The sequence below is a fragment of the Suricata suricatta genome, chromosome X, assembly GCF_006229205.1.
Source record: "Suricata suricatta isolate VVHF042 chromosome X, meerkat_22Aug2017_6uvM2_HiC, whole genome shotgun sequence".
Classification (NCBI taxonomy): Eukaryota; Metazoa; Chordata; class Mammalia; order Carnivora; family Herpestidae; genus Suricata; species Suricata suricatta.
Window position 1 is genome coordinate 29,679,087 of NC_043717.1, and position 14,823 is coordinate 29,693,909.

At 36.8% G+C, this 14,823-nt stretch overlaps 1 protein-coding gene across 1 annotated transcript in view; it reads left to right on the plus strand.

The window, feature by feature from the left end:
• Positions 1-14,823, plus strand: part of CFAP47 (cilia and flagella associated protein 47) — a 493,477-nt gene that overhangs the window by 226,993 nt on the left and 251,661 nt on the right. Inside the window, exons 38-39 of the mRNA XM_029929640.1 lie at positions 10,320-10,470; positions 12,385-12,473. Of these exons, the coding sequence (XP_029785500.1) occupies positions 10,320-10,470; positions 12,385-12,473 (240 nt within the window). The remainder of the gene's footprint in view (positions 1-10,319; positions 10,471-12,384; positions 12,474-14,823) is intronic.

Genomic DNA, 14,823 nt, shown 5'->3' on the forward strand with positions numbered 1-14,823 from the left:
TTTCTTTTTCACTGTTCTCATTTTCTAAACTTCACTGTTCTCATTTTCTAAACTTCAACTGTTTGGTATTGAACCTGTTAATTGCATCCTATATGTATCTTATCAGTAGTATTTTTTAATCCAATTGCTTTTTCCTCTCTTTATCAATAAACCTTCTTTTCCAACTGTTTCCTTTAGGGTAGAGAAAGGAAGAGAGTGAGAGAAAATGAGAATCTCCTAAATATGTAAATTTATGAGTCCTTTCATTTTGATTGAGTTTCTCTGTTTCATAGCATCCTCTTCTTAAATGGGGCTTACAGTATCTTTATAAATGTCTCTGACTTTTACATACTCATCTCTTACCTATATTATTTTTATCTTCTTTTAGGTCGATTGTTAATGTTTATTTTGATTTCAGTGTTTCCTATTTAAGGACTTACTCTAATGACTTGTGATACTTGCTTATCCATTTATATGTAATAATATGGCAATAGAAAAATATATTGTGGTTCTGTTTGTACACACAAACCTTTACTGTAGTGTGAAAAACATTCTGCTTTAATGCTCAATTGCCCAGTGTCCCGCACTGGCCTTGAGGAGAGTAAGGTTATTTGAACCCCATGTTGCCCTCCAAGTCACTGGGTGTTTCTGGAAATGGCCTCTCCAGGAGTCTACAGGCCAGCTTTGTTTCCTTTGTTAACCTCTGTTCATATGCTCATTGATAGCTTCCTCTACCTAGCAGCTTTTAAAAAGATCTCTTTCTTACAAGTTTAATGATATTTCTCTTAGATGATAAATCTGGACTTAAGATGCCATTATGGTCTAGAACCCTGCTGTCTTGTCATTTAACAAGTGCTGGAGTTTGATACTGCCATGTAAAGGCTCTATGATCCAACCTCATTTTTCTTATTTGTAAAAAGGATCAGAATATTTACCCACAGTTTTATCAGTAATAAATGTAAATATATCGACAAAACACCTAATACTGTAACTGGAACATATAGGAAGCAATGAGTTTTGCCATTTCTCCACCTAAATTTGAAGTGCTAGTGATTCATAGATGAAAATGTGTCAACACCACTCACAAGTAATTACAATCTAGTAGAGTATCCTATAGAAAATACACAGTGAGGACATAATTTGAGGTAAGAAGAGAGGAAGAGAGAGCAATCAAGCGAGCATGAGAGTGGAGGGGCAGAGAGAGGACAGAGAGAATCTTAAGCAAGCTCCACGCACAGAGCCCAGTGTAGGCCTTGCTCTCACAGCCATGAATTCATGACAGGAGGTGAAATCAAGAGCCCGATACTCAACTGACTGAGCCACCCAGGTGCCCCATAATTGTTTTATTTGTGTTATATGTATAGAATTAGAAGAAAATGGAAAAAAGCACCTAAGTGTTTTTGGGTTAACCACAGAAGTGTTTCCAGAAGAGATAGTGCTTGATTGTCAATATATGTGGAAAATAATTATTCCCTTTTCTAGATGCATTGTATTTTGTAGGCATAAATACTGTTATTAGGTGGTTCTTTAAGCATCTTTATGTCTACACTATGTAAGTTCATAGTCTTTTGTTTTTACAAATAGGGCTCAGAAAAAATTTTATTTTCTTAAAAAAACTGGCATTTTCATTATGAGATATTATATAATTATATATACTACATTCTTAGAGTCTTTCTAAATCATGATTAATAATGGCTCTTTCTGCCAGATGTGGATTTAAATTCCCAGCAAAATCGTTTATATAGAAATGATTAAACAGCTACACCAACATATAAACAAACATGTTTACTTTTATATCTAATTTAATGATTAAATTTAGCTACAACCATAGAATAACTGCATAAAAATGAAAGTATACTTTTGGAAAACCATTCTGTTTCTTTTTTTCCTCATTATGCTCATTGAGCCAAATGAGCATTGACATTGATTGATATGTTATAAATTATTTTCCATCTATTCCGAAAGGCAAATTAAAATAGCTTACAAGATACATTTAATATCAAGGATTTTTTAATGTTTATTTTTAAAAGAGAAAGAAAGAGACAGATCAGGAGCAGGGGAGGGGCAGAGAGAGAGAGAGAGGGAGGCACACAATTCAAAGCAGGCTCCAGGCTCTAAGCTATTAGCACAGAGCTCCATGAGGGACTCAAACCCACCAAACGTGAGATTGTGACCTGAGCCAAAGTGGGACATTTAACCATCTGAGCCACCCAGGTGCCCTATTAAGGATACTTTTTTATGAGAGGGAAGCAATTGGGATAAAAAGTAAGAAAATTAATATGAAGCCTGTAATTATACACATTTTTAGAGGCCTAAGGTACTTAGCTAACTGGACAGAGCATTTGATTTGGAAGGTTCTAACACATTCAGGAAGGAATCCGTGTCATTTACATGTCTCAGTATGAGCACAAAATTTCAGAAGGAGCCTCTGTACTCAAGACAGACTCAAGTGTTCATTGTCCTAAAACTAGCCATTGACCTCATTCAAAGGATACTATACTTTAAAATGTGTTTCATAGGATTTGAGTATAGGTCCATAAATTCACTTATTGAATGCATGTTGGTTAGCATGTGGTCATTCTAAAATTAGCCTTTTTCTTTTTTAACAGAGATCCAATCTGTTAGCAAGTCCTGTTGATTTTACCAAATTTATCTCTTTTTTGTGTGTTTTTTAAATGTGTATTTATTTTAGAGAGAGAGACACTGAGCCGGGGAGGGGCAGAGAGAGAGACGGAGACACAGAATCTGAAGCAGGCTCCAGACTCTGAGCCGTCAGCACAGAGCTCAATGCAGGGCTCAAACCCACGAACTGTTGAAAATATGACCTGAGCCAAAGTCAGATGCTTGACCGACTGAGCTGCCCGGGCACCCCACCAAATTTATCTTAAATGTGACATCTTTTCTTCTTATTCACCTGTTCCATACTAAACTTAATGTACCATCATCTTTAAATTTTTAATTTAATTTTAATCTTTAAAATTTTAAAAATAATTTATTGTCATGTTAGCTAACATACCGTGTATCCAGTGTAGTCTTGGCTTTGGGAATAGATTCCTAGGATTCATCACTTATATTCAACACCCAGTGCTCATCACAAGTGCCTTCCTCAATGCCCATCACCCATTTTCCCAGCATCCCCCCAAACCCCACTGCCATCAACCCTCAATTTGTTCTCTATATTTAAGAGTCTCTTATGGTTCGCCTTTTTTTCTGTTTGTAATTTATTTTTCCTTCCCTTCCCCTATGGTCTTCTGTTAAGTTTCTCAAATTCCACATATGAGTGAAAATTCATACTTTCTCTTTCTCTGAAAATTCTTTCTTTGATGGACTTATTTCACTTTGTATAATATAGTCCAGTTTTGTCCATGTTGTTGCAAATGGCAAGATTCCTTTTTTTTTTTTTTTTACCCGAGTAGTATTCCATTGTATATATATACTACATCTTTTTTTTGTTCATTCTTCAGTTAATGGGTATTTGGACTCTTTGTATAATTTAGCTATCGTCAAAAGCACTGCTATAAACATTGGGGTATATATGCCCCTACCAATCAGCAGTCCTGTATCCTTTGGAAAAATTGCTAGTAGTGCTATTGCTGGGTTGTAGGGTAATTCTATTTGTAATTTTTTGAGGAACCCCCATACTGTTTTCCAGAGTGACTGCACCAGTTTGCATTCCCACAGTGCAAGAGAGTTCCCCTTTCTCCATATCCTAGTGAAGATGTGTTATTTCCTGAGTTGTTGATTTTAGCCACTCTGACCAGTAAGAGGTGGTATCTCGCTGTGGTTTTGATTTGTGTTTCCCTGATAAGAGGAGCAATGTTGAGCATCTTTTCATGTGTCTATGGTATGTCTTCTTTGGGAAAGTGTCTATTCATGTCTTCTTCCCATTTCTTCACTGGATTATTTGTTTGTTTGGTGTTGAGTTTGGTAAGTTCTTTATAGATTTTGGATACTAACCCTTTATCCAATATGACATTTGCAAATATCTTCTCCCATTCCATGGGTTGCCTTTTAGTTTTGTTGATTGTTTCCTTTGCTGTTCAGAAGCTTTTTGTCGTGATGAGGTCCCAATTGTTCATTTTTGCTTTTGTTTCCCTTGCCTTTGTAGATGTGTCGAGCAAGAAATTGCTGTGGCTGAGGTCAAAGAGTTGTTGCCTGCTTTCTCCTCTAGGGTTTTGATGGTTTCCTGTCTCAAACTTAGGTCTCTCATTCATTTTGAATTTATTTTCTTTTTTTAAATTTATAATAGTTTATTGTCAAGTTTGTTTCCCTATAACACCCAGTGCTTCTCCCCACAAGTGCCCCCCTCCATGACCATCACCCACTTCTCCCCCTCCCCCTTCAGTCCTCAGTTCGTTTTCAGTATTCAGTAGTCTCCCATGATTTGTGTCCCTCACTCTCCCCAACTCTCTTTCCCCCTTCCCCTCCCTATGTCCTCTGTTAGGTTTCTCCTGATAGACCTCTGAGTGAAAACATATGGTATCTATCCTCCGCCTGACTTATTTCGCTTAGTATGACACCCTCGAGGTCCATCCACTTTGCTACAAATGGCTAGATTTCATTCTTGCTATTGCCATATAGTAATCCATTGTGTATATATACAACATCTTCTTGATCCATTCATCAGGTGATGGACATTTAGGCTCTTTCCATGATTTGGCTATTGTTGACAGTGCTGCTATGAAAAGATAGTGGCAAATGGCATATCAGATAAAGGGCTAGTGTCCAAAATCTACAAGGAACTCACTAAACTTCATATCCGAAAAACGAATAATCCACTGAAGAAATGGGCAGAAGACCTGAACAGACACTTCACCAAAGAGGACATCCAGATGACCAACCGGCACTTGAATTTATTTTCATGTATGGTGTAAGAAAGTGGTCCAGGTTCGCTCTTCTGCATGTTGCTTTCCAATTCTCCCAGCACCATCTGTTGAAGAGGCTGTCTTTTTTCCATTAGATACTCTTTCCTGCTTTGTCAAAGATTAATTTGCCATCCATTTGTGGGTCCAATTCTGTGTTCTCTCTTCTATTCCATTGGTCTTTGTATCTGGTTTTTTGCACATATCATACTTTCTTAATGATTATAGCTTTGTAGTACAGGTTAAAGTCAGGGATTGTGATGCCTCCAGCTTCGATTTTCTTTTTCAATATTACTTTGGCTATTCAAGGTCTTTTGCGTTTCCATATTTATTTTAGAATTGTTTGTTCTAGCTCTGTGATGAATGCAGGTACTATTTTGATTGGGGTTGCATTGAATGTGTAGATTGCTTTGGGTAGTATTGATATTTTAACAATATTTGTTCTAATCCAAGAGCATGGAATGTTTTCCCATTTCTTTGTGTCTTCTTCAATTTTTTTCATAAGCTTTCTGTAGTTTTCAGCATACAGATCTTTGACCTCTTTGGTTAGGTTTATTCCTAGGCATTTTATGGTTTTGGGTGCAATTGTAGATGGGATTGATTCCTTGATATCTTTTTCAGTTGATTCATTATTGGTGTATTGAAATGCAACTGATTTCTGTATATTGATTTTATATCCTTTGACTTTGCTGAATTTATGTATCAGTTCCAGCAGTTTTTCGGTGGAGTCTTTCAGGATTTCCATATAGAGTATCATGTCATCTGCAGAGTGAAAGTTTGTGTTCTTCCTTGTCTGTTTGGATTTTTTAAATTTCATTTTGTTGTCTGATTACTGAGGCTAGGACTTTCAAAACTGTGTTAACAACAGTGACGAGAATGGATAATCTTTCATGTTCCTGATCTCAATGGGAAAGCTCTCAGTTTTTCCCCATGGAGGATGATATTAGCTGTGGGACTTTGATATATGGCTTATTATGATGTTAAGGTATGTTCCTTCTATCCCAAGTTTCTTGAGGGTTTTTACCCTCAAGCATTTGTCACATGCTTTTTCTACATCTGTGGACAGTATCATATGGTTCTTATCCTTTCTTCTATTAATGTGATATATCATATTTGTCAATTTGCAAATATTGAACCAACCCTTCAATCTAGGAATAAATCACACCTAACCATGATGAATAATTCTAATATGCTATTCAGTCAATTTGCTAGTTTCTTTTTGAGAATTTTTGCATCCATGTTCATCAGCAATATTGGCCTGTAATTCTCCTTTTTTGTGGAGTCTTTGTCTGGTTTCGGAATGAAGGTAATGCTTGCTTTATAGAATGAGTCTGGAAGCTTTCCTCCCGTTTCTATTTTTTTGGAAAATCTTGAGAGGAATAATTACTAAATCTGCTTTAAATGTCTGGTTGAAATTCCCTGTGAAGCCATCTGGCCCTGGACTCTTATTTGTTGGGAGATTTTTGATAACTGATTCAGTTTCTTTGCTGGTTAAGGGTCTATTCAATTTTTCTATTTCTTCCTGTTTGAGTTTTGGTAGATAGGTTGGTATCTAAGAATTTGTCCATTTCTTCTAGGTTGTCCAGTTTGTTGGCATATAGTTTTTCATAGCATTCTGTGTTAATTCTTTGTATTTCTGTGCTATTTGTTATGATCTCTCCTCTTTCATTGGTGATTTTATCTATTTGGGTCCTCATTCTTTTCCTTCTGAGAAGTCTGACTTGGGTTAATCAGTTTTGTTTATTCTTTTCAAAAAACCAAGTCTTGGATTCATTGATCTTTTCTACTAATTTTGGGGGATTCTACATTGTTTATCTCTGTTCTAATCTTTATTATTTCACTTCTTCAACTGGCTTTGGGCTTTCTTAGCTGCTGTTCCTTTAGGTGTAAGGTTAGGTTCTGGCTTTTGGACCTTTTTTGCTTTTTGAGATAGGCCTGGATTGCCATGTATTTTCCTCTTAGGACTGCCTTTGCTGCATCCCAAAGTGTTTGGACTTTGATGTTTTCATTTTGATTTGTTCCCGTATACTTTTTAAGTTCTTCTTTAATTTCCTGAATGACATACTCATTCTTCAGTAGGATGTTCTTTAACCTCCACATATTTGGAGGCTTTCCACATTTTTTCTAGTGGTTGATTTCAAGTTTCAAAGCGTCATGATCTGAAAATATGCATAGTATGATCTCAATCCTTTTATATTTGTTGAGAGCTGTTTTGTTACCCAGTATATGATCTATTTTGGAGAATGTTCCATGTGCACTTGAGAAGAATGTACATTCTGCTGCTTTTGGATGAAAAGTTCTGTTTAGTCCATCTGGTCTAATGTGTCATTCAGAGTCATGGTTACTTTATTGATTTTCTGCATAGGTAATCTGTCCACTGCTGTAAATGGAGTATTAAAGTCTCCTACAATCACATTATTGTTATCTATACATTTACTTTTGTTTGTAATTAATTGATTTTTAGATTTGGGGTTCCACATTGGGGGCATAAACATTTCAATTGTTAGCTCTTCTTGATTGATAGATCCCTTAATTATGATATAATGCCCTTCTTCATCTCTTATGACAGACTTTGTTTTAAAATTTAGTTTGTCTCGTATAATTATCGCTACTCTGGCTTTCTTTTGGCATCCAGTAACATGAGAGATGGTTCTCTGTCCCCTCACTTTCAATCTGTGGGTGTTCTCAGGTCTGAAATGAGACTGTTACAGGTAGCAAATTGATGTTTTTTGATTTGCTATGTTGATTTACATTTAGAGTGATTACTGAAAGTTATGGATTTGGTGTATCTGTAGGTTTCATGCTTGTGCTGATATCTCTGGTCCTTTGTAGTCTTTGGTGCTTTCCACTCACAGAGTCCCCCTTAGGATCTCCTGCAAGTCTAGTTTGGTGGTTTTGAACTCCTTTAGTTTTTGTTTGCCTGGGTAAGCTTTTATTTCTCCTCTTCTGAATGACAGCCTTGCTGGATACAGGATTTGTGGCTAAATATTTTTCCTATTTAGCACATTGAATATTTCCTACCACTCCCTTCTGGCCTGCCAAGTTTCAGTGGACAGGTCTGCTACTACCATTATGTGTCTCCCCTTGTTGGTTAAGGCCCTTTTGTCTCTATCTGCTTTCAGAATTCTCTCTTTATCTTTGTATTTTGCCAGTTTCCCTATGATATGTTGTGGTGTTGACCTGTTTTGTTGATTTTGAAGGGAGGTCTTTATGCTTACTTGACTTGGATGTCTGTGTCCTTCCCCAGATTAGGGAAGTTCTCAACTATAATTTGTTCAAGTAAACCTTTCCCTCTCTCTTCTTCTTCTGCAACTCCTATGACACAGATATTTCACTGAATCACTTAGGTCTATAATTCTCCCTTCGTGGTCTAGTAATTTCCATTCCCTCTTTTTCTCAGCTTTATCATTTTCCATCATTTTATCTTCTATTTCCCCTATTCTTTTCTCTGCTTCTCCCATCCTTGCTGTCTTCGAATCTTGTTTATTTTGTACCTCATTTATAGCATTTCTTAATTCATCGTTATTATTTCTTAGGTTCTTAATCTCTGCAGCAGTAGATTCTCTGCTATCTTTTTTGCTTTTTTCAAGCCCAGCTACTAGTCTTATTAGCATTATCCTAAATTCTTGTCCAGATGTGTTGTTTATATCTGTTTTGAGCAACTCCCTGGCCGTCATTTCTTCCTGGCATTTCTTTTGAGAAGAATTCTTCTGTTTCATCATTTTGACTAGTTTTCAGTCTTTAATGTTTTAATAACTTATTGTTAGTCCTATACCTGCAAGTACTACTATATTAAAAAGGGGTCATACACTGACCAGGGCCTGGCACTTCTGTAAGTGTTTTTGGCGTGTGTTGCATGCACTCTGATGTTGCATCTTTGGTTGCTTTATCCCACTGCTCGTAGTGGTGGATTTGACCTTCTGCCAGGTATGCTTTGATTTGTTCTTTAAAGTAACTCTGGAAAGAAGGAAAAAGTGTCCAGGCTAGAAGCCTTATCCATACAAAGAGGAAAATGATAGCAGTGGAAGAAAAAAGACTAACCAGAGAAGCCAAGAAAGTATAAGACTTAATCCAGAGAGAGAGAGAGAGAGAGAGAGAGAGAGAAAGAAATAAAGAAGAAAGAGATATAGGAAAGGTATAAAAAGAATAGAGTAAAAAATGCCTGATTAAACAAATAAAACAAAAGAAAAATCGAAAAATATTTCTAAGAATTGACCAAAAATTAAATCAGAAAGTATGAGGTGGATTCCAAAGGGAGAATAAAAAAGGAGAGAGCAGAAAGAAAAGCAATGGAAAAGAGGAGAGAGGGAAAGAAAAGAGAAAAAAATAATTAAACGAAAAACCAGACTAACATACAAAACCACAGGACAGTTGTCTGTCGGTGCCTGGGACCTGGGGCTATGCTAGTCCGGTTTAGTCGATGTCAATCTCACTCTGGTAGATTAGCAGTTACCAGGCATGGAGGGGCAGGGTTTGGTGTAAGTGGGTCCCGCCTCTACTGGTTTCCACTGTCCTCTTTCCTGAAACCCCACTATGTTGTTGATGGGGAGAAAAATGTTGCTGACAGCCAATTTCAGGCTGCAACTAAGCAGTTTTACAGCCTGTCACTCTCCCCTGAAGGGGGTAGGTAGCAACCCTCATCTCGTGTCAGAATCTCGGAAGCAGTTACAAACTGATGACGTCCTCTCACGGGGAGTAGGGAGGCAAGTGAGAAATAGTCTTGTAGGAGTCCTTCACCTGCCTCCATGCTTTTTGGCTACCAGAGGATCACAGGCTTTCTGCCAAGAGTTGTATCCACTGCAGCTAAGCCTTGTGTATGTGGCCCATGTGTTGGCATGCTAGGTTGCCCAGATGCCATGGTGTCGTCATTCCGTGATAAACTAATGAGTGAAATCTCCCCAAAGTCCATAGACTCCTTGCCATTTTACTGTGTTCTAGACTAGAAAGTTGAAGTTTAAGGGAGACAGACATGACTTTCTGTATTCCTCTTTTTATTTATGTATTTCTCCCAAATAAAAATCCTGCTACTTATATACCATTAGTTTGATTCCAGATATAAATTTTATTTTCAACCATGGCTTTAAGTATTTTTTGAATTCTTAGTCTTTTTCATTTTCTTTCCTCCATGTGACAAAAAACCAGTGATATGACTAAGAGTTCGCCTAAACAGTAGCACAGCAATATCCTAAGAATTTCACACAACAGTACAGACATGATTTCCTGTGGCTAACTGGAAATCTGGCATTTGGTAGCTTATACGTACATTTGAGGGTAACTGTAGATGTTACAGATTGGATCAAAATGTTTTAACTAATGACAGTATCTGGATTAGAGGCTTGCTGAGATTTGCGACAGTTTTTAATGTTACTGTAGAAGTGCGTATACTGGAGGATGTGGGCCCTGGGCACGTGATCTGTGCTGAAGAGATACTTACTGTGTTTTTTCAACAAAATATGTCTTTTCTCTTTTGCTCAATAGAAATGAAATTAGTATCACTGTGAAATTCACCAGTCGCTTCCTTCATCCTGCTGAAGCTTCACTGCTATTGATTTCAAAACCTAAGCATAGAGTAAGAGGCACTACAATAACTTTTGCTCTTAAGGGTGAAGTCCTCAACTTTAAAGCCATTGTAAGTAAATTTCCCTATTTTTATACGTCTGCTTCTCTTCTCAGGCCATGGAGTGTCCCAAGCACAGCTGTTTCTCCAAGTTTTATCTATATTCAGCACCTGTTCTCTGAGGTGGTGTTTTTATAGATACATACATGCACGTACTTACATGCACAATTCTTGGCTTCTGTGTCTCTGGTATCCTTGCTATGATATGTTTTCTTTGGAAATAATTCTTCCATTTTATAAGAATTTGAAAGGACTTGTAACAAGTGTTACTTTAAGGTCAGATTTTTAGGATTATATTTGTTCTTTTCATGATGGAGACTTTCACTGTACACATAACAACTTTACATTCCCTCCTGCCTTGGAGACTTGCAAAGCAGTCCCTGGGCTTTTGTCTGTGTTTTTGTATGAATTAAGCATTGGTGGTTTATGCAGCAAAGAAAATGGTTCTCTCCTCTGATAGGAACATTCATCAATTTATCTTGAATGTCCTGTGGATCAAATCTATTCTAAAGATAACTCTAAGACTGGCATTTATTGAGAGGTGATAATGTTCCACATGGAATTCTGTTTAGATCTTAAAGGATGAGGGAGGAATTTTTAATTTCTATAAATGGTTGTGATATTACTATCATTGTCTGTTTATAGCTGTTACTTTGTCTAAATATTATTTTGTATCATGGATGTATGGTAAAGAAGTAAACTTGTTATATCACCAGATTTTACATGGATTTTAAAGAATTGGGGTGTGCTCTGGCCTGAATAGGGAATAAGGATACTCACTCTATTAGTGGTCAGTTGTATACGGAGGGCATTAAGATGCTCACACGGACAGACTGGTTTACAAGGTACAAACACCCAGAACTGGAGACGGACGTTTGATCATCATTGAGATGTCTGTTGTGATCTGCTGATTTCCTCCTAATTAATAAATTCGTACACTGCCAATCCTCTCACATTAACTCTCTGAAACAAAACATTGATTTGGCATATGTGTCTGTGAGACGTGGAAGATTTTAGCTTGTCATTTACATTGTTTTGGGTTAGAACAGCTGACACTTGCAGCTTCTCTGTCTTGCTACTCATGGTTGTAGTAAACCAGGGAGTGGATTGGATAATAAGGGAGAAATAAAATAAAATAACAACCTGACCAATCTAAAAGTGTAGAATTCCTAGAATCTTATTTTCTGTGGAAGTCCTTCAAGTAGTTTGAGGTTTTAGTTTCATATTTGTGCTTTTTTTTAATGTTTATTTTTGAGAGAGAGAGAGAGAGAGACAGAACATGAGCAAGGGAGAGGCAGAGAGAGGGGGAGACACAGAATCTGAAGCAGGCTCCAGGCTCTGAGCTGTCAGCACAGAGCCCCACGTAGGGCTTGAACTCACAACTGTGAGATCATGACCTGAGCCGAAGTTGGATGCTGAACAGTCTGAGCCCCCCAGGTGCCCCTGTGTTTTTATTATAGTACGAAGAGTACAAATATGTCACTGAGGCCACCACATCATAAAGACAGGCGTGCCACACTCCTACACAGCTCTTCATGTCCGCAGAGAGCTCTGTGTGTGCACGTACACGGTGCCTTCTCCTTATGTCACGGGTATTAGGTATATATATGACTGATTAACTTGCAGATGTGAAATCATGCTCAGTCATTAAGAAAACCAATTTTAAGGAAATCAATTCAGGAGACACTATTGTCACAAATAATTCACTTGTTAGCAGAGTACTATGGATTAGCGATGTGGTGAAATGTATTGTTTTTTCCCATGCAGATTTTAGCAGTACAGTTTTTGTGGGACAAGGGGAATTATATAAAATAATATCACTATCATATTTAAACGGGCTGTTTTTTAGATACTATAAATTTATGGCAATTCACGGTACTCTTTTTTGTTACTTTCATATAGAAGTATTTTATTTTTTTACTTCAGGAAATTATAAATTGCACATCCCCATGTTATACATGGAAGGAAATCACTATAAAAGTTAAAAATCCCTTCAATACTGCTGGAGACTTTAGGTAAGTTATTGTTTTCATATAATTTCATTGCCATTAGTCATGTCCAAACTTAAGGAGAAATAAGTAGTTCTTTTTAACATGAATCATTTTGAGGAGAAACTTTGTCTTGGTATTACACATATTACACAGTAAGTATTATATCTTACACAGCAAATTTATGAACATCATCATATAAACAGAACAAATAATGAAGATATGTCGATTTTTCTTGACATGCTATTTGACCTATATAAAGCTTAAAGTTGATCATATGAAATTTATGACTTTGGTCTATGAGCTTTCTGTTTGATGAGCTGTACTCTTCTTTTAATTTTTAAAAATTTATAATTATAGGGCACCTGGCTGGCTCAGTCAGTAGAGCATGCAAACCTTGATCTCAGGGTTGTGAGTTCAAGCCCACATTTGTTATAAAGATTACTTTAAAAAGTTATAATTAATAGACTTTTTTTTTATTCCTAATCTTACTCTATCTGTTAGTGTCTAAAAGTGAAATATTGATTCAAACAGAAAATGCATTTTACTTAAGGCATCACGGTTAATGAAAACTGCCCATTAACCGTGCATTTGTGCATCTGGAGATTTAATAACAATAACAACACAGAGTTGAGATGAAAAGACAATAAAACGCTTAAGTATTGTTTAAGGTCACAGTAGGCAAATATCTTTATGAACTTACATATTGAGGAAGAAGAGGGTCAGTGATAGCTCTGTACTGCTTCAGTTGTGTGGTTTCTGTCACCGGTAGAAATCAGATACTCAACAGCAGTACTGCTGTTGACTCCAGAAATTGTATCTATGCTTATTATTTTAGTATTTGATAATTTTCAGTTTTTAAAATCACTGTGTATCTAGGCTTGCGGTAATTCATTATTAATAATCATTTGTTGTTGATGAAACAATTTCTTTTTGTTAAAATGGCTATTGGTGAAGGGCACCTGGGGGGCCACTCTTGATTTTAGCTCAGGTCATGATCTCATGGCTGTAAGATCGAAACCTGCATCTGACTGCACTGGCAGTGTGGAGCCTCCTTGGGATTCTTTCTCTCCCTCTCCCCTGCTCACGCACTTTCTCTCTCTCTCAAAAGATGGGCATGGAGAGGGGCACTTGTGGGGAAGAGTGCTGGGTGTTATATGGAAACCAACTTGGTAATAAGCTATATAAAAAAAAATAAACCTAAAACAAAACAGTTATTGGTGAATTAATAGTTCCTGTGTTCATGTGAGGGAGAATCTTATTTACTGTAATTTTATTAAAGTGTTATATCAGAATACAAGGAACAAAAAATGTCAGAATATATAGCATTAAGCCAATATTAAAATATGCCCTTAAGTGAACCAAATGACTGTTCTTCAGAAGACATCAAGATTGAACATAATTAGTCTTTCATTCTAGTGGTAGAGCTGAAAGGAAATCTCAAAGATCCATGAACTGCTAGATGATAATAATTGTATGTTTTTCAAAGAATTGCAATATTTTATAGTTACTCTATGGTTTATCTCAGATCGAGTTAAAATGGTTGCTTCTTATGAGAGGTGCATGGTTTGTCTGGTAAAGGACAGGATTGTTAATTGGGGAATTTTGACTCCTTCCTCCTTTGTATGAATGTGGCCCTCAAACTTAGGGAATGGGCATATAAATGCGCATGTCCACGAGTTGGGGGGAGGGGCAGAGAGAGAAGAGGACAGAGGACCCTAAGCAGGCTTTGTGCTGATAGCAGAAAGCCCTATGTGGGGCTCAAACTCATAAATGGTGAGAGCATGACCTGAGCCAAACTCGGATGCTTAACCAATTGAGCTACCCAGGCGCCCCATTAACTCAAACTGTTAAAACCAGTTACACAATTTGTAAAGTCAATATTTATAGTAGACGTGTATTTTAAAATTTAAAAATAATGCAATAGAAAAGAAAGGAAACTTATTTGCTAGTTAATTCTTATGGAGTTTTTTAATATTATAAACATCATAACAGTGACTGAGTTTTTAATGTCACCCTTTTTAAAATTTTATTTAAATCCAAGTTAGTTAACATACAGTGTATTAATAATTTCAGGAGTAGAATTTAGTGATTCATCACTTACATATAACACTCAGTGCTCATCACAAGTGCCCTCCTTAATGTCATCACCCATTTAGTCCATGCCCCTACCCAACACCCCTCCAGGAACCCCCAGTTTGTTCTCTGTACTTAAGAGTCTCTTATGATTCCTCTCTCTCTCTGTTTTTGTTTTATTTTGCCTCCGTTTCTCCTATATTCATCCGTTCTGTTGCTTAAATTCCACATATGAGTGAAATCGTGTATTTGTCTTTCCCTGACTGACTTATTTCGCTTAGCAATAAACTCTCTAGTATTC